The sequence below is a fragment of the Cherax quadricarinatus genome, chromosome 47, assembly GCF_038502225.1.
Source record: "Cherax quadricarinatus isolate ZL_2023a chromosome 47, ASM3850222v1, whole genome shotgun sequence".
NCBI lineage: Eukaryota > Metazoa > Arthropoda > Malacostraca > Decapoda > Parastacidae > Cherax > Cherax quadricarinatus.
Window position 1 is genome coordinate 2444219 of NC_091338.1, and position 26126 is coordinate 2470344.

The window sequence follows — 26126 nt, forward strand, 5'->3', positions numbered from 1 at the left end:
CCCCGCCTCATATTATTTCATTCCAGAAGTATGTTCAGGTGCCATTACTGAATGAATTTGTTCCCATAAGGAATATTGTGAATTAGATTAGTCCATTTCAGACCCCCAAAAATACACGTACAAACGCACTTACATAAATACACTTACATAATTGGTCGCATTGGGAGCTGATCGTAAAGCAGGAGTCCACTGTATATGCTTGTACATGTATGTGTACTGTGACCTAAGTGTAAGTAGAAGTAGCAAGATGTACCTGAAATCTTGCATGTTTGTGAGACAGAAAAAAGACACCAGCAATCCTATCATCATGTAAAATAATTACAGGTTTCCGTTTTACACTCACTTGGCAGGACGGTAGTACCTCCCTGGGTGGTTGCTGTCTACCAACCTGCTACCTATAATAATGATAATCTTTCTTTCTTTCAACACACCGGCCGTATCCCACTGAGGCGGGGTGGCCCCAAAGGAAAAACGAAAGCTTTTCCTTTTACATTTAGTAATATATACAGGAGAAGGGGTTACTAGCCCCTTGCTCCCGGCATTTTAGTTGCCTCTTACAACACGCATGGCTTACGGAGGAAGAATTCTGCTCCACTTCCCCATGGAGAGAACAGGAAATAAACAAGAACAAGAACTAGAAAGAAAGTAGAAGAAAACCCAGAGGGGTGTGTACATATATATATGCTTGTACATGTATGTGTAGTGTGACCTAAGTGTAAGAAGTAGTAGCAAGACGTACCTGAAATCTTGCATGTTTACGAGACAGAAAAATGGACACCAGCAATCCTACCATCATGTAAAACAATTACAGGCTTTCGTTTTACACTCACTTGGCAGGATGGTAGTACCTCCCTGGGCAGTTGCTGTCTACCAACCTACTACCTATAAATAATGATAATATTAATAATAATTTATTTAAATTCTGTGGGGAAGTGGAGATGAATCCTCTCTCCATAAGCCTTGTGTGTCATAAGAGGGGACTACAATGCTGGGAAAAGCTTTCATCTTTTCTTTTTGGGGTGGGAGACAGCTGATGTGTTAAAAAATAATATTTCAGTATGATAATGTTTGTACAGAGATTGGTGACATTTAGTTGTGAATGCAGAGAGCCCAGAGTTATGCAGAGCATTTGGAACAAATGCTTAAAGCATAGCAGAAATTTAGTATAGAAAATTTGATAATACAGTATAAAGACATATTATTAATATAAAGTTATCATAAATCATATTTTTCAAGCTCAAAAAATAAGCCACTATTTAAGACTTAGTGTTTTAAGAATCTGATATTTTTTTAGTACAGTATAAAGATGGGTGGTATAGAATCATGTGGCCTTTTGATGGAAATGTGGCTAAAAGTTTGTGATGATGTATGACATGTGGAATTTTTTTGATGCAGAAAGGTTACCATAGTGCTTTACAACAGAAAAACTGAAAAATGGGATATTCAGTACCACAGGAATAACTCTGGTAAAGGACTGTAAAATTGTGTGATGTGACACTTGGAATTGCAATGTGATAGGTGGATGTAACTTCCATAATTGTGTAGGTGAAATGTATCATTTTTTAACTCATTCAGCCGTCTCCCACAAAAGTAGGATAACCTGAAAAAGAAGAAACAAAAGTTTTTCTTCTTTTTACATTTGAATTTATACAGAAGAAGAATTTATATAGGTGTCACTAGCCCCTTGCTCCTGCATTTTAGTCGCTTCTTACGACATGCATGGCTTATGGTGGAAGGATTCTTCTCCACTTTCCCATGGAGGAAATGTATCATATAAAAAGATAAATGTGCCCAAAGGAATTACCTGTAAACAGTTTCGGGGGTCACCTGATAACAATTCTGCGGAGTCACTTACTTAATGTTTGATAATTAGTGTGACCTGATGTGTACGCCATTTGATCTATACCTCACTTCTACTTTTTACTTCTGCATTTATATACTCATCCTCCCTTACCAAGTTTATCCATTCATCACTTCGTAAAGCAAACTGCCTGCGGAAGACACTAAAACATTCCATATACAGTAATTGCATGTATATCCTTACTACTCAGTTGGTATCTCATACCATAATATATCCAGCAAGTTGGAGGATAGTAGCAGTGAAAATGTCTTGTCCGAGATGAATGTGTGGTGTGAATATTATACAGAGAAGGACTTGAGTCCTGGAGATAGGAATTACAGTGTCTGCACTCTGAAGAAGGGGTGTGAATGTTGCAGTTTTATAACTAGTGTAAGCATGCCTCTGGCAAGGCAGTGATGGAGTGAATGATGGTAAAAGTTTTTCTTTTTCGGGCCACCTTGCCTTGGTGGGAAACGGCCGATGTGTAATAAAAAAAAAATAAGAATAGGACATAATAAGATGCCTTGGTCAGGTAGAAGGGTCCACTTATTGATTGTGTATAAATGCAAATCTGAGGTAAATGAAAGCAGGTTAATTGAACATCTGTGGGAAGATTGGGAGGGTGTGAAAGAAGTATTGAGCAATTGGATATCCTGTAGACATATATGAGCATTATAGGTAGTAGATTGGTAGATGGCAACTGCCCAGGGAGGTACTACCGTCCTGCCAAGTGAGTGTAAAACGGAAACCTGTAATGTTTTACATGATGGTAGGATTGCTGGTGTCCATTTTTCTGTCTCATAAACATGCAAGGTTTCAGGTACGTCTTGCTACTTCTACTTACACTTAGGTCACACTGCACATACATGTACAAGCATATATATACATACTCTCTGGGTTTTCTTCTAGTTTCTTTCTAGTTCTTGTTCTTGTTTATTTCCTCTTACCTCCATGGGGAAGTGGAACAGAATTCTTCCTCCGTAAGCCATGCGTGTTGTAAGAGGCAACTAAAATGCCGGGAGCACGGGGCTAGTAACCCCTTCTCCTGTATATATTACTAAATGTAAAAGGAGAAACTTTCGTTTTTCCTTTTGGGCCACCCCGCCTCGGTGGGATACGGCCGGTGTGTTGAAAGAAGAAAGATATATGAGCATGTAGGTGATGTAGGCGAGTGATTTTTGGAACTTGGTATGCTATTGGAGTGTAAAAATGAAAGAATCTGTGAAAGGATTCAGGGGAAATTGTGATGCCTTGTCTTTTTAGAAATGGTTACTCAGCAGTTGGTGGCAGATTGCATTTTTTCCCACACTACCTTCATAAGAAAAAACTGATTGAGCTGTATCTTGAATATATTTTTAAAGAGTTAAATACCACAGAATTATAATAATTTAAGAGTCCATTATTCAGTCTCTCTCTCTCTAAAAAAAAGACAAAACCAAAAACATTCGTTGCTGAAAAGACACTAGTAGCAGTGAAGTCCTTTACTGGTGCAGTGTCTCATCCATGGCTTTTTCAAGTAATGTACATAATAAATATGAGATACAACACCTTAGTCACCCAGGGTGTAAAAGGTAGGTGTAGATGTCAGGTGCATCAAGTTAACTTTGATGCCTACACCTGACTTTTACACCAAGGGTGACTAAGCTTTTGTATCCAATATTTTTTATGCACTGTAGTTGAAAAGGTTCATTCATGGGTGAAATGGTGCACCAATAGGGGACCTTACTGCTACTAATGTCTTTTTCATTTCTTGTTGGATTATACTTCTGGGTTGTATAAAAAATATTTGTTAATTATTTTAGCGTTTATATATTTAGCAAAGGAGGTTTTGTGCGCAAGGGGCTTGGACATACAGCAGGCATGTGTGAGCATGTTAGAGAGGAGTGAGTGGAGATAAATGGTTTTTGGGATTTGACAAGCTGTTTGAGTGTGAGAAAATAATATTTTGTGAAGGGATTCAGGAAAACTGATTAGCCAGACTTCAGTCCTGGAGGTGGGAAGTACAGTGCCTGCACTCTAAAGGAGGGGTTTGGGATATTTGCTGTGTAGAAGGACATCTAAACTGTCATATCTGCACACCTCTGGCAAGACAGTGATAGTGTGAATGATGTTGAAAGTGTTTCTTTTTTGTGTCACCCTGCCTCGGTGGAAGACGGCCAGCATGTTTTAAAAAAAAAAACAGCATTTTACCCTCTTGTTTTCTATTTTCATCACAGGTACGACCCAAGCCTTCCGTCCAGGAAGAATGCATTACACAGCTGCATCAGTTGCTTGAAGGAGAGTTTAAAGGACAGTCTGGTATTATCTACACCATGACCATCAAGGATGCTGAGGAGCTGGTGCCAGTACTCAGGTCTCGTCAAATAAGTGTTGCTCCGTACCATGCCCAGATGGAAGCACAAGTGAGGAGTAAAGTCCATAAAAAATGGGTGGCAAATGAGTATCAGGTAAATATACTAAAGCCATCTTTATGTTTGAATCATTAGATTATTGTCTTTAAACAATTGATTCTTAACTCTTAAATTGGGCACTGGGAGAATTTATCCAACTTTGTTTGTAGCATTTTGCTTATTGTATTGCAATGCATGTAAGAGTGCAGAAAAACAGAAAAAGAAAAAACTAAGATTTATTATTTTTCTAAGTGAAAACTTGCAGTCCTGAAACCTGACGGCAAGTTTAAGCAGTCTTGCTTAGCACTTTGTGGCATATAAAGCACACTTTTTTTTTTTCCCCCAACAAAAGTCTTGGGAAATCAGTCTGCACCTTATATACTCAAGTTCAGGGTCAGGGGTAGGTTCGGGTTACTGGCAGTGGTATTTTATAAGTGAATATGCAGTTCATTATAATAATAATAAAGTTGTAATGCTCGTGCATCTTATATGCCAGAAAATACAGTAATTTTTTTCGCAGGCATTAAACTATTTGTGCAGAACACATGGGAAGAAATCACAATAAGGCACATAACATTGAATGTGATGAAATAAAAGTGACAAATAATGGAACACAAATACCTGTGCACTTTAACATGTTTCAGTAGATACATGCATGTATGCATGTGTAAGCACATGCATACATATTATTTTTTGTTCTGGTGTTTTTTTCATTCTGTACACAAAGGTTGATTTTATATTACTTTCCATGTGTGTTAATATTGGTTACTCCCTAAAGCAAGGCAACACACAACACAGCAACAGACGAGCCTGGCCCATGGCTGGGCTCTGGGATTAGAAAGACTCTCAAAACTCATCGAGAGATACTAGAATTCTTCCACCATGTGTTTTCCAAAATCAAGGCAGTATGGGTTATTTTTAGTTATTTACATCCCCCTTCTCTTCAGGAGAGGTGCCTTAATGCTGTTGAAGTGCTCTTTATCTAAAATTTGTAATTACCCACTCCATCTTTGAATCATATCTATTTACCACCCAACATACTGTATGACCCCTATGGGTTTAGTGCCTCCTTATAAGAACAATATTAACCCTTTCATTGTTCTCTCATGTAGATCTGAATTATTAAGGCTGGTGGAGCCTATGGAGATCTGTCTTAATCATAGTATCCTCAGGTATGCTGTGAGCAGTAAATTTTAGTATAGACATAAAAGAATGCATCTGTGTGGTGGGTGTGTATACTATAAATAAACATACTGCCCTATGCAAAGCATGACAGAAACAACTAATTTCTGGCCTTGTATATTTGGTTTAAAGTAGAGACTTTAAGGCATGTTCTAGGATAGTTTTCATAGTTTTATTGGTTGCTTCTTGGTATCAAATGATAGAATGGAAGACATACTAGTGAAATGGAGATGATTTGGTCAGCTGTAGACAAGAAGTAACTTGAAATAGGCCTCTAAGTGATGGAAATATTAGATTTTTCTCAATTTTCCTGAAGAAGGGTAGGAGCCCTTTACTCTTTTTCCCAGGTCTGTTTTATGGGTTTTTACTAGGTCTGTTTTATGGGTTTTTACTAGGTCTGTTTTATGGGTTTTTCCCAGGTCTGTTTTATGGGTTTTTCCCAGGTCTGTTTTATGGGTTTTTACTAGGTCTGTTTCATTTATTGAAACAATCTAAACTATGACCAATTATTCTTGGTTATATTTTATTAGCTGATAAATAAACTGATTATGGATTCAAAATGGAGTGCAAATGTTTCTTTCTAGAAGTCTGGGAACATTATCAATGAGCAGAGAAACGGTTGCTTTATTAGATAAAATACTTACAGTGCTTATATTGGATTCTGCTTTCGATTGGAATGTTAATTTGTTAATTTTATGTAAAATTGGACAAATTACCAACTTCTGAATCCTTTATAAGGTAGTTCTTATGGGTGAATGAGCAGTTTCTTGTGCTCAATTGATAGAACAGAAGGCATACTAGTGCAAAAGCCAGGAATTGGGTAGGTTTGGACAATGGAATTGAGGCATATTTTAGGCCTCAAATTGAGGGAAATTACTGATATATAATTGTGCCCAGACTACCAAATTCATGCTTGCATTGTTCCATAAGTTTTCCACCAAATGTCCCATATTTTAGTAACATTACCTTCCGGATAAGATTCTCTACCATTTTACAAGATAATTTTTTTTAAAAGTACAACATTGATGGACTTATTTTTGGAGGTCGTGAGAGTGAAAGAGTTAATAATGCATAACTCCCATGTCATTAGCATTCAAGAGGATTGCAACTATTAATTAGAATATAATCAAATGGGCACATAATTAGCCTTTCTGTGAGCTATTGAAAATTATCTTTGTGCTGTGTTGTTATATTTTAAATTGTTCCAACAGGCTGTTGTTGCAACTATTGCATTTGGCATGGGAATTGACAAACCTGATGTCCGATTTGTAATTCATCATTGTATTTCCAAGTCAATGGAAAACTTTTACCAGGTGAGCAAAGCATTTTAAATTTTTTTGATAGAATATAGATACAAATACTGTGCATTAAGTACATGCATTTGTGTGTGTGCTTGTGCTCATGTGTGCACACAGACACACCCTAAAGTGAAGAATATCTGTTTTATCTTCCTTCATGTTTACAAAGATCACAAAAATATTTACCAAATGGAGGGTGTGAGCCCATGGCAATCTAGTCTTAAAACTAGGAAGCAAGTACTCCATCCGCTGTACCATGCCGGTCTAAGATTTAACCAGCTAGGTAAATTTCTGTATACCATATGAAGGTTATAATGGTCCCCACTGTGACCACAAATGCAGGTTTTTACAGAGGAGTGTCACTGGCATGGCTATGGTGTGCTCTAGCTAAAATCCCTTAAAAGCCATATTTGTGGTTAGTGTATAGAAATATTGTACACTTAATCTGGCACATCTTATTATTCCAGTATAATACAGTGACTAGTGCACTGATCTGCTTGTTCTGGGACTGGCTTGCCATGGGTTCACACCTTCTGTTTGGCTAGCTGTTTACAACCATGTCATTACAGTTTTGTAAATTACCACAAAAATAAATTTGTAATTGTAGTAAAATGAGGAACTGGTATCATAGTATGTATTTTGCTTACAGGAAAGTGGAAGAGCAGGGAGAGATGGCAAGCCTGCAAAATGTATTGTTTTCTGGAGGTTTGCAGATTTAAATCGACAGAGCACAATGGTGTTCACAGAACAGACTGGACTAGAGAATCTCTATGGGTTGATTAGCTATTGTATAGACAGTCATAGGTAAGTTTTTTTTTTTTTAAACATGACTATCTCCCACTCCTAGGTAGTAGGTTGGTAGCACAGTAACCGCCCAGGGAGGTACTACCATCTTGCCAAGTGAGTGTAAAACAGAGGCCTGTAACTGCTTTACATGATGTCTTTTCTCTGTCTCATACATATGCAAAGTTTCAGGTACATCTTGCTACTTCTGCTTACACTTCGGTCACACTACACATGCATGTACAATCTTATATATACACGCCCCTCTGGATTTTCTTCTATTTTCTTACTAGTTCTTATTCTTGTTTATTTCCTCTTTTCTCCATGGGAAAGTGGAACAGAATTCTTCCTCTGTAAGGCATGCGTGTTGTAAGAGACGACTAAAATGCCGGAAGCAAGGGGCTAGTAACCCCTTCTCCTGTATATATATTACTAAATTTAAAAGGAGAAACTTTTGTTTTTCCTTTTGGGCCACCCCGCCTCGGTGGTATACAGCTAGTGCGTTGCAAGAAGAAAGACCATCTCCCACTGAGATAGGGTAACCTGAAAAAGATTTTCTTCTTTTTATATTTAGTAATGTGTATAGAAAGGGTTACTTAGTCCCTTGCTCCCTCATAGGTAAGTTATATTCTTTAAAATGTTTGCTTGTCTGCCAAATGATGGTTCCCAAGATCACCGGCCCTGCAGCCAAGGTTCTTTGATCAGTTTTCTTGGTTGATGATCAGATCAATTAGCTGATGGTATTGGAAACTTACATTTTGCCATCCTGGCTGATTATGAGTTTCTTTAAATAACTTGACAAGGTTTGTTTTCATTTGGAATTTTAATGGGAATGTCCTTGTTCTCTCTGCTATGGTGATGATTAGCTAAGTGGTGAGACTGCTTGGCTCAAAACCAAAAGCTACCAAATTTGATTTCCAGGCCCAGTGAAACATATGGGCCATTCTCCTTACACCCAGATGAACCTGGCCCATGGTTGGGCTCTGGGAGTAGAACAGCTCTTGGAGATCATCAAAGGTAAAGGTGTACCCCTAATCACCTAGTATTTACAATAGGTACCTTTGTGTTAGCCACATGTGGGTTGTATCTTGGGAAAAAATGCAGCACTGATGTGTGATAAACTCAGTCCTACTGTTAGTATTATTTTGGTTAAAATAGTAATAGAGGAACAAGAATGGAATAACCAAAGAAAGTCTAGCAGTGTCATATATTTTCATTCAGGTCCTTGCTTAGGTCCTTAGGATGTGATCCACAATGGTCAGCTAACTTGCAGGTATCTTTTTACTGCTAGGTACTGGGGCAACAGGCATTAAGGTACCTGCCCATACGTCCCTCGTTTTATAGAATTAGATATTCCCCTGTCCTCTTGAGCTTAATGCACTAACCATTGTGCCGAGAGGCACCTTAATGTGTAAGAAAGCTCCATACCCGGTGGAAGTACAGTATTCAGATGTTGAGTAAAAGTTACATGCTTCTTAATAAGCATGGTTCAAAGTATTCATTGATAATGGCAAGTTATTCCAAATTTTGAGTTTTTAATTTTCACACAAATAATATACGCTGTTGTATTAGGATTATTCAGTTTTCTAGTGTATGCCTTGAATTTTTTAACAGTACTGTATGTATATTAGTAAAGATGCTGTCTTGAGGGTAAAAATTGAGAACTTTTACAGATTTTATTTAACCCGTAAACGGTCCAAACGTATATATACATTTTTTCAACATTTGAAAGTATGTAAAAAAAGTAGATCTTCTTTTTGTTTTTTTTACATTTGAAAATATGTAAAAATACTTTGATCTACTTCTTTTTTTTTTTTTTTGTTACATTTGAAAATATGTAAAAAAAAAACGTAGATCTACTTTTGTAGCACTACTCGTGAACATAGATCTGCTTTTGTAGCACTACTCGTGAACGTAGATCTACTTTTGTAGCACTACTCGTGAACGTAGATCTGCTTGGACCATTTACGGATCAATATACGTCTCCCTTGTTTTCTGCTGTAGATGCGTTCCAGATCCTTGGTATCTATACTAAGCTCAGTTAGGCCATAAACACTTGTAAACAAAGAACCTTCACTGCATTTTGCAAAATGTGCCTGTCGCATATACAGGATTACCAGTAAAAATAGGTCATTACATCATATCAAATTTATATAAAGTGAAGGAGACCTTGGATGAGTCATTGACATACATACACACATATACATACATACACACATATACATACATACACACATATACATACAGACACACATATATGTACATATCTACACGCATGTATACATACATACATGCTGTAATTACACATAGCTAGCTAATAAATTCAGTTCAATAACATTTACTAAAAGTTATTTACAGTGAAAGAAGTCCAAATGCTTAATATTGCTGGCAGGTGTCGGAGAAATATCATTGCCGAGCACTTCGATGAAAGATGGGAGAGCGCAGATTGCCGTGGAATGTGTGATCACTGCAGAACTCCGAGAGAAACAAAGAATTTGGACACCACAAAATATGGTGAAAATGTGCTGTTGATACTTACAAAGGCTGCTAGCATGAATGAGAGACTAACTGGTAAGTAATGTATTAATAATTATGAGAATCTTTTACAAAGCAGAAGTGTTATAAGAAGAGCAGAGTATATAGAGAGTAAAAGAAAGGTGAAGAGAGTGGTGAGAGAGTGCAAAAGGAAAGCAGATGATATAGTGGGAGAGGCACTGTTAAGAAATTTTGATGAAAATAAGAAAAAATTTTGGAGTGAGTTAAACAAGTTAAGAAAGCCTAGGGAACGAATGGATTTGACAGTTAAAAACAGAGTAGGGGAGTTAGTAGATGGGGAGATGGAGGTATTGGGTAGATGGCGTGAATATTTTGAGGAACTTTTAAATGTCGACGAAGAAAGGGAGGCGGTAATTTCATACATTGGCCAGGGAGATATACCATCTTTTAGGAGTGAAGAAGAGCAGAATGTAAGTGTGGGGGAGGTGCGTGAGGCATTACGTAGAATGAAATGGGGTAAAGCAGCTGGAACTGACGGGATCATGACAGAAATGTTAAAAGCAGGGGGGATATAGTGTTAGAGTGGTTGGTTTTATTTATTTAAAATTATTAACACACTGGCCGATTCCCACCAAGGCAGGGTGGCCTGAAAAAGAAAAACTTTCACCATCATTCACTCCATCACTGTCTTGCCAGAAGGGTGCTTTACACTACAGTTTTTAAACTGCAACATTAAAACTCATACATTAACATTCATACATTAAAATGTATGAGAGAGGGGAAGGTACCTAGGGATTGGCAGAGAGCATGTATAGTTCCTTTATATAAAGGGAAAGGGGACAAAAGAGATTGTAAAAATTATAGAGGAATTAGTTTACTGAGTATACCAGGAAAAGTGTACTGTAGGGTTATTATTGAAAGAATTAGAGGTAAGACAGAATGTAGGATTGTGGATGAGCAAGGAGGTTTTAGAGTGGGTAGGGGATGTGTAGATCAAGTGTTTACATTGAAGCCTATACTTGAACAATATTTAGATAAAGGTAGAGTAGTTTTCATTGCATTTATGGATTTAGAAAAGGTATATGATAGTGGATAGGGGAGCAATGTGGCAGATGTTGCAAGTACAGTGGAACCTCAAAAATCGAACTGCTCCCAACACAACCAATTATGTAAGTGTATTTTTGTAAGTGCTTTTATAAGTGTATTTTCGAGGGTCTGAAATGGACTAATCTAATTTACATTATTCCTGATGGGAATAAATTCATTCGGTAAAGGCACTCGAACAGCCTTCTGGACCGAAAAAAGTTCGATATTTGAGGTTCCACTGTATATAGAATAGGTAGTAAGTTACTAAATGCTGTAAAGAGTTTTTATGAGGATAGTGAGGCTCAGGTTAGGGTGTGTAGAAGAGAGGGAGACTGCTTCCTGGTAAAAATAGGTCTTAGACAGGGATGTGTAATATCACCATGGTTGTTTAATATACGTATTTATAGATTGGGTTATAAAAGCAATAAATGCTAGGGTATTCGGGAGAGGGGTGAGATTAAATTATGGGGAATGAAATACAAAATGGGAATTGACACAGTTACTTTTTTGCTGATGATACTGTGCATATAGGAGATCCTCAAGAAAAATTGCAAAGGTTAGTGGACGAGTTTGGGAGAGTGTGTAAAGGTAGAAAGTTGAAAGTGAACATAGAAAAGAGGGTATCAAATGATTTAGATAAAAAAAAAATTGGATATCAGATTGAAGAGGAGTAGTATGGAAAAAGTGAATGTTTTCAGATATTTGGGAGTTGACATGTCAGCAGATGGATTTATGAAGGATGAGGTTAATCATAGAATTGATGAAGGAAAAAAGGTGAGTGGTGCGTTGAGGTATATGTGGAGACAAAAAACGTTATCTATGGAGGCAAAGAAGAGAATGTATGAAAGTATAGTGGTACCAACACTCTTATATGGGTGTGAAGCTTGGGTTGTAAATGCTGCAGCAAGGAGATGGTTGGAGGCAGTGGAGATGTACTGTCTAAGGGCAATGTGTGGTGTAAATATTATGCATAAAATTCAGAGTGTGGAAATTAGGAGAAGGTGTGGAGTTAATAAAAGTATTAGTCAGAGGGCTGATGAGGGGTTGTTGAGGTGGTTTGGTCATTTAGAGAGAATGGATCAAAGTAGAATGACATGGAGAGCGTATAAATCTGTAGGGGAAGGAAGGTGGGGTAGGGGTCGTCCTTGAAAAGGTTGGAGGGAGGGGGTAAAGGAGGTATTGTGGGTGAGGGGCTTGGACTTCCATTAAGCGTATGTGAGAGTTTTAGATAGGAGTGAATTGAGACGAATGGTATTTGGGACCTGACAAGCTGTTGGAGTTTGAGCAGGGTAATATTTAGTGAAGGGATTCAGGTAGTAGGTTGGTAGACAGCAACCACCCAGGGAGGTACTACCGTCCTGCCAAGTGAGTGTAAAACGAAGCCTGTGATTGTTTTACATGATGGTAGGATTGCTGATGTCTTTTGTCTGTCTCATAAATATGCAAGATTACAGGCATGTCTTGCTACTTCTACTTACACTTAGGTCACACTACACATACATGTACACATTTATTTATACACACTCATCTGAGTTTTCTTTGATTTTATCTTAATAGTTCTTGGTCTTATTAATTTTCCTTTTATATCCATGGGGAAGTGGAATAAGAATCTTTCCTCCGTAAGCCATGCGTGTTGTAAAAGTCAACTAAAATGCCGGGAACAATGGGCTAGTAACCCCTTTTCCTGTAAAGATTACTAAAAAGAATAAGAAGAAGAAAATTGTCAAAGTGGGAAGTCTGAATGTGCGTGGATGTTGTGCAGATGATAAGAAAGAGATGATTGTGGATGTTATGAATGAGAAGAAGCTGGATGTCCTGGCTTTAAGTGAAACAAAGCTGAAGGGGGTGGGAGAGTTTCAGTGGAGAGGAATAAATGGGATTAGGTCAGGGGTTTCAAATAGAGTTAGAGCTAAAGAAGGAGTAGCAATAATGTTGAAGGATAAGCTATGGCAGGAAAAGAGGGACTATAAATGTATTAATTCAAGGATTATGTGGAGTAAAATAAAGATTGGATGTGAAAAGTGGGTTATAATAAGCGTGTATGCACCTGGAGAAGAGAGAAGTGTAGAGGAGAGAGAGAGATTTTGGGAAATGTTGAGTGAATGCGTGGGGAGTTTTGAATCAAGTGTGAGAGTAATGGTGGTTGGGGATTTTAATGCTAAAGTGGGTAAAAATGTTATGGAGGGAGTAGTAGGTAAATTTGGGGTGCCAGGGGTAAATGTAAATGGGGAGCCTTTAATTGAGCTATGTGTAGAAAGAAATTTGGTAATAAGTAATACATATTTTATGAAAAAGAGGATAAATAAATATACAAGGTATGATGTAGCACGTAATGAAAGTAGTTTATTAGATTATGTATTGGTGGATAAAAGGTTGATGGGTAGGCTCCAGGATGTACATGTTTATAGAGGGGCAACTGATATATCGGATCATTATTTAGTTGTAGCTACAGTTAGAGTAAGAGGTAGATGGGAAAAGAGGAAGGTGGCAACAACAAGTAAGAGGGAAGTGAAAGTGTATAAACTAAGGGAGGAGGAAGTTCGGGTGAGATATAAGCGACTATTGGCAGAAAGGTGGGCTAGTGCAAAGATGAGTAGTGGGGGGGTTGAAGAGGGTTGGAATAGTTTTAAAAATGCAGTATTAGAATGTGGGGCAGAAGTTTGTGGTTATAGGAGAGTGGGGGCAGGAGGAAAGAGGAGTGATTGGTGGAATGATGAAGTAAAGGGTGTGATAAAAGAGAAAAAGGTAGCTTATGAGAGGTTTTTACAAAGCAGAAGTGTTATAAGAAGAGCAGAGTATATGGAGAGTAAAAGAAAGGTAAAGAGAGTGGTGAGAGAGTGCAAAAGGAGAGCAGATGATAGAGTGGGAGAGGCACTGTCAAGAAATTTTAATGAAAATAAGAAAAAATTTTGGAGTGAGTTAAACAAGTTAAGAAAGCCTAGGGAAAATATGGATTTGTCAGTTAAAAACAGAGTAGGGGAGTTAGTAGATGGGGAGATGGAGGTATTGGGTAGATGGCGAGAATATTTTGAGGAACTTTTAAATGTTAAGGAAGAAACAGAGGCAGTAATTTCATGCACTGGTCAGGGAGGTATACCATCTTTTAGGAGTGAAGAAGAGCAGAATGTAAGTGTGGGGGAGGTACGTGAGGCATTACGTAAAATGAAAGGGGGTAAAGCAGCTGGAACTGATGGGATCATGACAGAAATGTTAAAAGCAGGGGGGGATATAGTGTTGGAGTGGTTGGTACTTTTGTTTAATAAATGTATGAAAGAGGGGAAGGTACCTAGGGATTGGCAGAGAGCATGTATAGTCCCTTTATATAAAGGGAAAGGGGACAAAAGAGACTGTAAAAATTATAGAGGAATAAGCTTACTGAGTATACCAGGAAAAGTGTACGGTAGGGTTATAATTGAAAGAATTAGAGGTAAGACAGAATGTAGGATTGCGGATGAGCAAGGAGGTTTTAGAGTGGGTAGGGGATGTGTAGATCAGGTGTTTACATTGAAGCATATATGTGAACAGTATTTAGATAAAGATAGGGAAGTTTTTATTGCATTTATGGATTTAGAAAAGGCATATGATAGAGTGGATAGAGGAGCAATGTGGCAGATGTTGCAAGTATATGGAATAGGTGGTAAGTTATTAAATGCTGTAAAGAGTTTTTATGAGGATAGTGAGGCTCAGGTTAGGGTGTGTAGAAGAGAGGGAGACTACTTCCCGGTAAAAGTAGGTCTTAGACAGGGATGTGTAATGTCACCATGGTTGTTTAATATATTTATAGATGGGGTTGTAAAGGAAGTAAATGCTAGGGTGTTTGGGAGAGGGGTGGGATTAAATTATGGGGAATCAAATTCAAAATGGGAATTGACACAGTTACTTTTTGCTGATGATACTGTGCTTATGGGAGATTCTAAAGAAAAATTGCAAAGGTTAGTGGATGAGTTTGGGAATGTGTGTAAAGGTAGAAAGTTGAAAGTGAACATAGAAAAGAGTAAGGTGATGAGGGTGTCAAATGATTTAGATAAAGAAAAATTGGATATCAAATTGGGGAGGAGGAGTATGGAAGAAGTGAATGTTTTCAGATACTTGGGAGTTGACGTGTCGGCGGATGGATTTATGAAGGATGAGGTTAATCATAGAATTGATGAGGGAAAAAAGGTGAGTGGTGCGTTGAGGTATATGTGGAGTCAAAAAACGTTATCTATGGAGGCAAAGAAGGGAATGTATGAAAGTATAGTAGTACCAACACTCTTATATGGGTGTGAAGCTTGGGTGGTAAATGCAGCAGCGAGGAGACGGTTGGAGGCAGCGGAGATGTCCTGTTTAAGGGCAATGTGTGGTGTAAATATTATGCAGAAAATTCGGAGTGTGGAAATTAGGAGAAGGTGTGGAGTTAATAAAAGTATTAGTCAGAGGGCAGAAGAGGGGTTGTTGAGGTGGTTTGGTCATTTAGAGAGAATGGATCACAGTAGAATGACATGGAAAGCATATAAATCTATAGGGGAAGGAAGGCGGGGTAGGGGTCGTCCTCGAAAGGGTTGGAGAGAGGGGGTAAAGGAGGTTTTGTGGGTAAGGGGCTTGGACTTCCAGCAAGCGTGCGTGAGCGTGTTAGATAGGAGTGAATGGAGACGAATGGTACTTGGGACCTGACGATCTGTTGGAGTGTGAGCAGGGTAATATTTAGTGAAGGGATTCAGGGAAACCGGTTATTTTCATATAGTCGGACTTGAGTCCTGGAAATGGGAAGTACAATGCCTGCACTTTAAAGGAGGGGTTTGGGATATTGGCAGTTTGGAGGGATATGTTGTGTATCTTTATATGTTTATGCTTCTAGACTGTTGTATTCTGAGCACCTCTGCAAAAACAGTGATAATGTGCGAGTGTGGTGAAAGTGTTGAATGATGATGAAAGTATTTTCTTTTTGGGGATTTTCTTTCTTTTTTGGGTCACCCTGCCTCGGTGGGAGACGGCCGACTTGTTGAAAAAAAAAAAAAAAAAAAAAAAAAAAAAATTCAGGGAAACCGGTTATTTTTATATAGCTGGACTTGAGTCCTGGAAATGGGAAGTACAGTGCCTTCACTTTAACCCTTTGACTGTTTTGGTTGTATATATACGTCTTACGAACCACTGTTTTTGACATATATATACTCATAAATTCTACCGGCTTCAAATCAAGCAGGAGAAAGCTGGTAGGCCCACATGTGAGAGAATGGGTCTGTGTGGTCAGTGTGCACCTTATAAAAAAAATCCTGCAGCATGCAGTGCATAATTAGAAAAAAACTCCAACTGTTTTTTTTTAATTAAAATGCCAACTTTATGGTCTATTTTCGTATAGTATTTATGGTTGTATTCTCGTTTTCTTGGTCTCATTTGATAGAATGGAAAACATATTATAGAAATAGAGGTGATCTTGATTGGTTTTACTATGAAAAGAACCTTGAAATGGAGCTCAAAGTAGGGGAAATGTTTGATTTTTGCTAATATTCAAAAGTAAACAAATGATGTCATTTTCCAATAAATGTCCAAGTAGCCATTTTAATATGCAATCATGAATGGTTGACATTATTTATACAATTATTACAATATTGCAGTAGTCTACATAAGAGTAAATCTTCTATTTTTTGTTTGAATAAAAATTCAAAATAGAAAGCAAGAGTAATATCAGAGGGGCTTGGAGACGTGACTGATGAACAAAGAAAATGTTATTTTAGAGCCAGGAATGTCTGCATTGTTCATTCTGGATCCTATTTTGAAATTGTCATATTTTTTAATTTTCGTGAAATTGGCCAAATTGCAAATTTCTGACCACATTATTGGGTAGTTGAAATTGGTAAATGGGCAGTTTCTTGTACTCAATCGATAGAAAAAATGGAGTTCTAAAGAAATAGCTGAGTTTGGTTGACTGGAACAATGGAATTACCCAAAAATAGGGCTCAAAGTGGGCGAAATCGCCAATTTGTGAATATCGCCGAGGTCGCTAACTTCGTGAGAGCGTAATTCCATCAGTTTTCCATCAAATTTCGTTCTTTTGGTGTCATTACAATCGGGAAAAGATTCTCTATCATTTCATAAGAAAAAATATTTTTTTTTTTTTAAATTTTGCAACACCAGAAGATACCTCAGGATTTGGGATTGCGACAGTCAAGGGGTTAAAGGAGGGGTTTGGGATATTGGCAGTTTGGAGGGATATGTTGTGTATCTTTATACATATATGCGTCTAAGCTGTTGTATTCTGAGCACCTCTGCAAAAACAGTGATTATGTATGAGGTGAAAGTGTTGAATGATGGTGAAAGTATTTTCTCTTTGGGGATTTTCTTTCTATTTGGGTCACCCTGCCTCGGTGGGAGATGGCCGACTTGTTAAAAAAAAAAAATTATAAATTCCTTTTAAATACCATTTTTGTCTTGATGTGAATAGGAGACTTTTAGAAAAACTGAAATTCTGACATGTAAATATCTGTCCCCTACGACAGCAACTATGCTGTCGTAGGGGACTTATATTGTTTCTATAATCCAGTAGGCAATGTCAACAGGTGCCCATGGATAGGCATGGTGAATGGTGTATTTTTTACAACTTTGCCTTTGGGTAAAGGCCAGACTAATTTCTGCTACCAGTGGTGGGCTTCCATAAGGGTCACTGGCTCCACCTATCAGAGAGACTGTTCTTTAATTAACCCTTAAACGGTCCAAACGTATATATACGTTCACTCGCGTAGCGCCCCAACTTTTTTGAGGAAAAAAAACAATCTTTTCTTTCAAAAGGAAAAAAGAGCATATGGTACCCAGGCATCCCCAATTATTTTAATATGGCACACTGAGTGCGCACACCCATTCTCTCATGTCTAGGTGACTCAGGCTTAATGTGGCAATGTTGAATGAATGACAAAGAAAACGTATATATACGTTTGGGGCGCTACGCGTGTGGACGTATATATATGTTTGGACCGTTTAAGGGTTAAGTCTCCTTACTATGCATTGTACTGTACCTACCAGTCTTGCTATATTCATCTCATGGATAGGCAAGAGATGCTTACCAGGTCATCATAAGCATAAGATTATCTTGTGTGTTTTCAAGCACACTGTTTATTTTCAACACCTCTGTTCTCTGTACTTACACTGTTGGCCTCTGTAAAGGTGCCACCTGTAATGTGAATTTTGTCTGTTTTTGTCAAAGATATCTGTAGCATCTAATTTTTACATTTGTTTCCTATTTTTTGACTGCTTTATTTCCCTTTGCATTCTGTAGCTTCTGCTCCTTTCTTCTAGTGTGCACTTTCCACTACACAGCACTAAATGACTCTTGCATTTTGTACTTTTCATTAGTATTTTTATTCTAAATGTGTCTGTATCAATGTGTCTATAGATATGAACTTTGTAATTATGGTATGGTAAGTCTTGTTTTATGCTCACTTTTAACCATGTTTCTCTGAATTCTTTGGTAAGAATTTAAATGAGGCAGCATACATACCTAGGATGGCCATTCTGCAGTCACCAGAAGACTATTAGAAAGGCAGCCATTTGGAGACATAATTTTTAGTTTAATATCAGAAGGAAATTGGTCCTGGACAGACTGAAATGTCATCATGAGTTTTCTCTTCTACTTTCAGGTTATTTATGAATGAGTTACTAAAAGTATTAGTCAGAGGGCTGAAGAGGGATTGTTGAGGTGGTTTGGTCATTTAAAGAGAATGGATCAAAGTAGAATGACTTGGAGAGTGTATAAATCTGTAGGGGAAGGAAGGCAGGGTAGGGGTCGTCCTCGAAAAGGTTGGAGGGAGGGGTAAAGGAGGTTTTGTGGGCAAGGGGTTTGAACTTCCAGCAAGCATGCATGAGCGTGTTAGAAGTGAATGGAGACGAATGGTTTTTTGGGACCTGACGAGCTATTGGAATGTGAGCAGGGTAGTATTTTGTGAAGGGATTCAGGGAAACTGGTTAGCTGGGCTTGATCCCTGGAAATGGGAAGTACAATGCCTGCACTTTAAAGTAAGGGTTTGGGATATTGGCAGTTTGGATGGACTTCTAAACTGTCGTATCTGAGAGCCTCTGCAAAGACAGTGATTATGTACGAGTAAGGTGAGTGTTGAATGATGAAAGTATTTTCTTTCTTTTTGGGTTACCCTGCCTCGGTGGGAGATGGTTGACACGTTAAAAAAAAAAAAGACAGTTTACAGAATGAAGGCCTTTGTCTAGTGACAGCTTGCTGTCTGTTGATTTTTAACCTTTGCCATAAATTTATAGCCCTCAACACCTAGCACCAGAAGAAAGACTAGCTTTGCAAGCTCTCTCTACTAGGCTGTATATGAAGTTGAAAATACAATATGAAATTGCTACCTACTGGGTATACCTGGAGGGTATTCCAGGGGGTCAGTTCCCCTGTGACCTTGTCCATGAAAATTTGTTTAATTTTTCAGGTCAAAAGCTTATTGATCTTTTCCTGGGCAAGGGTCCTACAAAGCTGCGCATAAAAGAAGCAACGCAACAAGGATTACCAAGAGAGAGGGCCGAAAACATTGTGGCTTTCCTTCTCATTGATGGTTTTCTTAAAGAAGACTTTCATTTCACTCCATACAATACAATCAGCTACATTGTACCAGGTGAATCTTAAGATTGTATATTGTTATACTAGTTGAGTTGGTTTTAGATAATTATTCAGTTAATATTGGTTTTTAGGCACTTTAATTTTATTAGTTGGAAATACTATAGTTAATCATAGGTTTTATATGTATATGATGATTAATGATAATTGTAGATTGTTTACATCTAATCATGTTAATTATTGTACAGTGGAACCTCCACTCACGAGTTTAATCCGTTCCATGGATTTTCTCGTTTTCAGAGTCAATTTTCCTCATTTAAATTAATTGAAATGCAATTAATCCATTCCAGTGGAATTCCAGGCACGACAAAATACTTCAATAATTTCCCTAATATCAACTCTGCGACTTATTTATCTATCACAATTCATCTAATATGACATAATAAACAATATTAATAACATAGAAACATGATATATACACTAGACTGAATAAAATACATGTCATTAAGTATGTGGCTAGTGGTGGTGACAGTGGCAATTGTTGTTGGGGTTTATAGGGCCACCACAGCGGACATTCCTGCTCCTGACTACGTGTAGAGAACCTAGGATAACCCAAAAGTCAGAGAGTGACTTACAATTGCTGCAATTTGTCACAGACTCCTTCTCCTTAAGTATTGTATATATCGTAGAAGTGGTACACTTGTACTGTCCTTAACCCTCCATCTAGTTTATCTAAGATTTCCTGCTTTAATTCAATGGAAATCATCCTCTTTTTCTTCTCAGCACTGTCCTTTGCACTTGCTTTCTTAGGACACATGGTTAGAAACAAGAAATTTTGCAAAATAACTGCATGAAACATAAGGAAAACACGAGAATTCCCTCCACAGCGAGTGGAGTGGACTGCTGCTTCATGTTGTCTGCCGCTGCTGCTTCATGATGTCGGCTCCCACTTTTGCTAGCGTGTTGAAGATCTTCCCACTATGTGAAGGTTGAGGGGCAGTGCCAATCATCTTTCCATCATACATTGCCCAAGTTTCGTTAAGATAGTCCAACAAACAACTGAGATCCAATTCCCTAGATCAAAAGCTAGAGCCCTTCACCAGCATCAAGGAACCTCCCTTGAGGCCTGCTTGCATCTGGAAATTTCGCTCTTGTATGGAAGCAAAAAATCGACTGAGCGACTGCTCGTCTCTGGAAAAACTCGCACGTGGATGCGCTCGTAAGTGGAGGTTCCACTGTGTTATATATAATGAATATAGGTATAAAACCCCAACTTCAACAACAGGGTATGTGGAAGCATAAAATGATCTAAAACCAACCTAGATAATCTCCATAAGGAAAAACTAGTAACTGTCTAACAGACAATGCCAAGGTGCTGCCTTAATACCATGAAGGGTACTGAATCCAGGGATCTGGAGCTACCCTCCATTTTAATCTGACTTCAGTGTTAAAATTTATGGATTACTGTTCAGATTTCGCATGTCAATTTCTTGAATTTCCATAGTTTAATATCGAGTTTCTTTGTGTTATAAAGAAAAAAGTTGCAATTTTTCAGTAGCATTTAGCCAAGATTACATTATGTAGGGTCATGTTATAAGAGGATTTACTATAGTTTGCTGGCTAGTGCATACTTTAACATTTATAATACTTATTCGTGTCTTGCAATAACTCATCAGATGAAAGTGTATTAAAAATTTGGACATTAATAATGTCATTGCTATTGCAGGTCCAAAGGCAGAAGCTGGAGTACCACCAAGCTCATTAATTGTTGGAGGCATAAAGAAATTATCAAATACTTCTGGCAGCCTTTTTTCTCCCTCAGAAAAAACTATCAATACTCAACTAAAACTATGTGCCTCAAACAGTGAAGAAAAGGTAAGACACATGAAGAAAGTTGACATTAAATCAAAGAAAAATAAACCTTTGAAAAATGACAGTAAGGACACCAATAGCTGTGACACACCTAGCAACAGCAAGAGGAATGTTAGCAAAATTACTAATGGCCTCAGTAGCAAAGATCAGAATCTAATGTCAAAGTTTTCTCAAAAACAGGAACACGTGATTGATTGTGTTAGTCAGTTGAAGGATAGTTCCAAAAGTATTGTGAAAACTGCTCCATCAGAGAAGACACCTCAATTCGTTGATATCTCTTCTGATAAGGAATATAATTTTGATGATAGTGCCCAGCCAAGCTCATCTAAAAGGAGGAGAATCATCACTATAGATAATTCTAGTGATGATTCAGACAACTGAAGTACAAATGTGAATCCATTAATAGTGAAAATTATTTTGATAATTTTTTCTATACTTAGCTACAAAGACTGAACACTTATCGCCAGTGCTGACTCGACTAGTTAAGGGCCATTCAGTGCTACATGGTCAAGGCAAGAGAGATGAAGGGGTGTTGTATCACCAACCATTTGCATCCAGTGAGAAAGGATATAATAAAAGGTAAGGGAAGTCACTTGTATACATTGTAGACACAATATCAAAGTGTCGCTAAAAGAGAGAAAAAAAAAAAAGTTAAATACAAAAAAAAAATTTATGTTGCTAATTCAAGGAAGGTTCCTTGAATACAAAGTGGATCTGTGCTCCATTTAAACCATCCATCCCTCCCCCAAGCACTGTATAATCCTATGGGTTTAGTGCTTCCCCCTTGATTATAATAATAATAATATGTTGCTAATGCAAGTGAAGAAATTATTCCTGGTCGATTTTGTCTGTAGCAATCAACTGGCATCAGGCAGATAATAAATATTGTAATGTTGGTGGAATTGTCAACATTGTGTCAAGTAAAAGGACATGTGCAACTGTGATAATTGCAACAATGTTTTTCTTTCCAGAAGCTTTGTCAAGCTTGACAAAGCGTCTTTTGCCACAAAATGTCACATTAGTTGCACGTGTTCTGTAACATAAGAAATATTGCAAGAATAAAGGCAAAGTTTTCAGGACACTGGCTGTTCATGGGAGGTGCCAGGTGCCTTGATGCCAGTAAAAGACTTCTGCAAGGAATTGGGGCTGCCTTTGATTTCCTTGGATCATACCTGATTGCCTCCCATTTCCCAGCACTTCCCCATTAAAATAGCATTTTTATTACATTCATGGGGGATGGAAGGAATCTTAAACCTTTAGTGGTCATGGTGCCTGGAAGAATGATAAACAGTTGGGTTAAATCCAAGGAATGGGATGTGTGGTTAAATTCCATGGATCAAAAGGGCCCCTTCCTCCCTCACTGACTAGAGCAGTAAGAGTTTAGAGCCTAAACTTTACAAAGTAACTACCCCAACATTCAGTACATTAATGACTTCTGTGGCTTCAAAAATGATGTAATTTTTTGCAGTATCACCAAAGTGTAGTTAAACCACAACATAATTAACATCTTCAATTATTGTAAGCACAATACATTTGCTGGAATTAATACTATATAGTATTTGTATAAATTGCTAACCTGTCAGTCATACTAATTTTTTTTTTTTTTTTTTTTTTTTTTCCAACAAGTCGGTCGTCTCCCACCGAGGCAGGGTGACCCAAAAAAAAAAAGAAAGAAAATCCCCAAAAAGAAAATACTTTCATCATCATTCAACACTTTCACCACACTCACACATTATCACTCCTTTTGCAGAGGTGCTCAGAATACAACAGTTTAGAAGCATATACATATAGAGATAAACATATCCCTTCAAACTGCCAATATCCCAAACCCCTCCTTTAAAGTGCAGGCTAAAATTGATATAGGGTCTATACTAAAACTATTTATAAAGAACAAAAAGGCACAATACTATGACTGGAACAATACACAAATAATCCACACATGGGAGAGGAGCTTATGACTAAGTCAGGCCAAAATTTCATTGGAAGCTCCCCTCTGCTGTGTGTGCGTTATTTGTGAATTGATTTTAAAGTTATGTTACATTATAAAAGCCACAGATTCTGTGTGTCAGTTTTCTTACACTATCATGACACTTCTTTCTAAAAAAAAAATGTACCTCGCTGCAAATCTGAAAGGCTCCACACAGCTAAAATCCTCCAAGAGAGTTCCTTGATGTTGGTGACTTCTGATTCAAGGACTAGAAGCTACTCTTCCTGTCATTCCAGAGAAACTATGATCCCTCCCTGTCCAAATCAATGGGGTCAGTTATGTTTACACATGAACTAAAGAAAAACAGTACAGTTTTAGAAATTTAATGAAGTCACATTCTGATTACTATAAATACCTGAACCTAATCTGTCTCAATTATTATAATCAAGGGGAAGCGCTAAACCCGTAGGATTATGCAGCTAATCTGTCTCAAGGGACCCTTTTGGGTGTATACACAAGTACTTAATCTGTAGGTTTTGTGCATATGTAATTATTTTTATTCAAGGGGGATGTTAAATCGTGTGGGTCATAGAGCACCTAGAAAAAATGGGAGGCACTAAGGTAAGGGTAGATCTAATGCCTTGGATCAAGAGCCCCTCATTAGCATCGAGGAACTTGCCTAGAGTGATATGAAGGTAATAATCTGGCTCTTATCTGCCATTCTATGTATTTCTTTCCGTTCTTCGAGTGTTTCAATGCTGGTGAATGGTTATGTACACTGTCAGAGATGTTAAGGCAGTGCTTCATTTTCCAGGGGCTTTATCAAGCCAATACACTAAACACAGCTCCTGGAGAGCAAAACAGCCGCAGTAAAAGTCACATTAGTTGTTCATGTGTCCTTGTCTACCTAGTAATATGAAAGTCTCTAGATTCAAGGAGTTGGAGGTAAACTTCCCTTTCTAGGATGAAACCTGATTGCCTCCAGTTCCCCAGGTGCTGAATATAGCCATAATTCATACACTTTTATATGAAAAGAATGGAATGCAATCCACAGTTTCATGGCATGCTAGCTGTGCCAAGTTATGCAAATTGTTTGACCTTTTGAATTTCCTAAATAAGAAGAAAAATTTAGAATTTCAGTTCTGGAAGTATTTCTGAATGACAGTCAAATTTTACGAAGAGTAAATAATACAATAAAATTAAGCGCTAAGCCCAAAAGGGTCTTTCCTAGAGTTAAAAATACGAAATCGAATTTGGAAAACTCCAATTTAGATTTTTCTGCATAAAATCATCTGAATTTTTTTAATTTAATTTTTTTTTCTCTAAATAAGTTTCCTTTCTACACACTGTTTTCAGAAATAATTTTTCCATGTAGAATATCTAACTGAGAGACCTCTCTATGATTTACAAAATGTAACACCAGGACCAAAAAAAAAAGTAAAAAAAGGAAAAAGAAAGAAAAAAAGTCAAAGATTAGAATCAAATATGTCGAGAGCCACACCAAGAGATTTCATCTTGTCCAGGGTAACAACATGGCCAGCCACCTCACGAATGTGCTTTGCTTCTTCCTCTAGTTTGTCATCGAAGTAATGGCTAATCTAAAAAAAAAAAAAAAATAGAAAAAAAAAGTAAGTAATATTAATGAAGAATATGCAAGTAAATGATAAACTTGGTCATTAAGAATCAAGAGATGGATATACAGTGGACCCCCGCATAACGATTACCTCCGAATGTGACCAATTATGTAAGTGTATTTATGTAAGTGCGTTTGTACGTGTATGTTTGGGGGTCTGAAATGGACTAATCTACTTCACAATATTTCTTATGAGAACAAATTCTGTCAGTACTGGCACCTGAACATACTTCTGGAGTGAAAAAATATCGTTAACCGGGGGTCCACTGTAATTTGATAATACAGTATTATGCAACTTCAAGGGAAGTGCTAGGATGCTGAAGGTCTCATGATCTAAGAAACACGATTACCCTTTCACCATCCACTGCTCCGCTGTTATCCGTAACCTATTACTCAACCTCCCTTTTGCCACCTGATGCCCTCGCTTCCTTCCTGCCCTGCAGCGCTGTATAGCCCTTGTGGCTTAGTGCTTCTTTTTGATTATAATAATAATAAGAAACATGATTACTATTATAAAAAAGCACTAAACCTACTAGGGTCATACAGCCAAGGAACAGGAGCTACTCTCCCTTTCAAACCAAATTCAAAATTTTAACCTAAGTCACTTTAAAACTGTCCTGATAGCATTAAATCAATTCAGCTAAAACAGAAGACACTGAACATCCCAGCATTACACAAATGTATTACCAAGACTAATGACAGTTGTCTCTAAACTATACCTTCTCACTTATGTGACTGCAGAAAACTTAGGGGGTTTTGTTGATGTGTGGATCAACAACACCTCAAAGCTTTGATTCCTGAATGGGTCTTGTCATCCTTTCCAACATTAAAGGGGCTAGTATTACAGCTTCTCTTCACTTAGCGACATACTCGTTTACAGACGACTTGGACTTGAGACAGGCTCACTGACCAGTATGCATCCCTAAATGTCAGTGCGACTTTGTAAATGGTCCAAGTCAGACTGAAATGTCGTCGTAAGCTCCTCTCTCCCATGTGCTGGTTATTTGTGTAATATCAAAGACAGTTGACAAACCCATTACCATTATAGTATGCTCCCTGTGTAGTGACGAATTCGCCTAC

At 37.8% G+C, this 26126-nt stretch overlaps 2 protein-coding genes across 3 annotated transcripts in view; one reads left to right on the forward strand and one right to left on the reverse strand.

The window, feature by feature from the left end:
• LOC128696554 (ATP-dependent DNA helicase Q1) overlaps positions 1-22135 on the forward strand; it is a 52815-nt gene extending 30680 nt beyond the window's left edge. For both annotated transcript variants that reach the window (XM_053787867.2, XM_053787865.2), the window contains exons 8-13: positions 4057-4287; positions 6624-6725; positions 7360-7514; positions 9886-10064; positions 19490-19672; positions 21341-22135. In XM_053787867.2, coding sequence (XP_053643842.2) covers positions 4057-4287; positions 6624-6725; positions 7360-7514; positions 9886-10064; positions 19490-19672; positions 21341-21867 — 1377 coding nt within the window. In that variant the 3' untranslated portion in view covers positions 21868-22135. The remainder of the gene's footprint in view (positions 1-4056; positions 4288-6623; positions 6726-7359; positions 7515-9885; positions 10065-19489; positions 19673-21340) is intronic.
• Positions 22136-22983: 848 nt separating this feature from the next.
• Positions 22984-26126, reverse strand: part of LOC128696556 (ferritin light chain) — a 41775-nt gene continuing 38632 nt past the window's right edge. Inside the window, exon 6 of the mRNA XM_053787873.2 lies at positions 22984-25011. Coding sequence (XP_053643848.1) covers positions 24880-25011 — 132 coding nt within the window. The 3' untranslated portion in view covers positions 22984-24879. The remainder of the gene's footprint in view (positions 25012-26126) is intronic.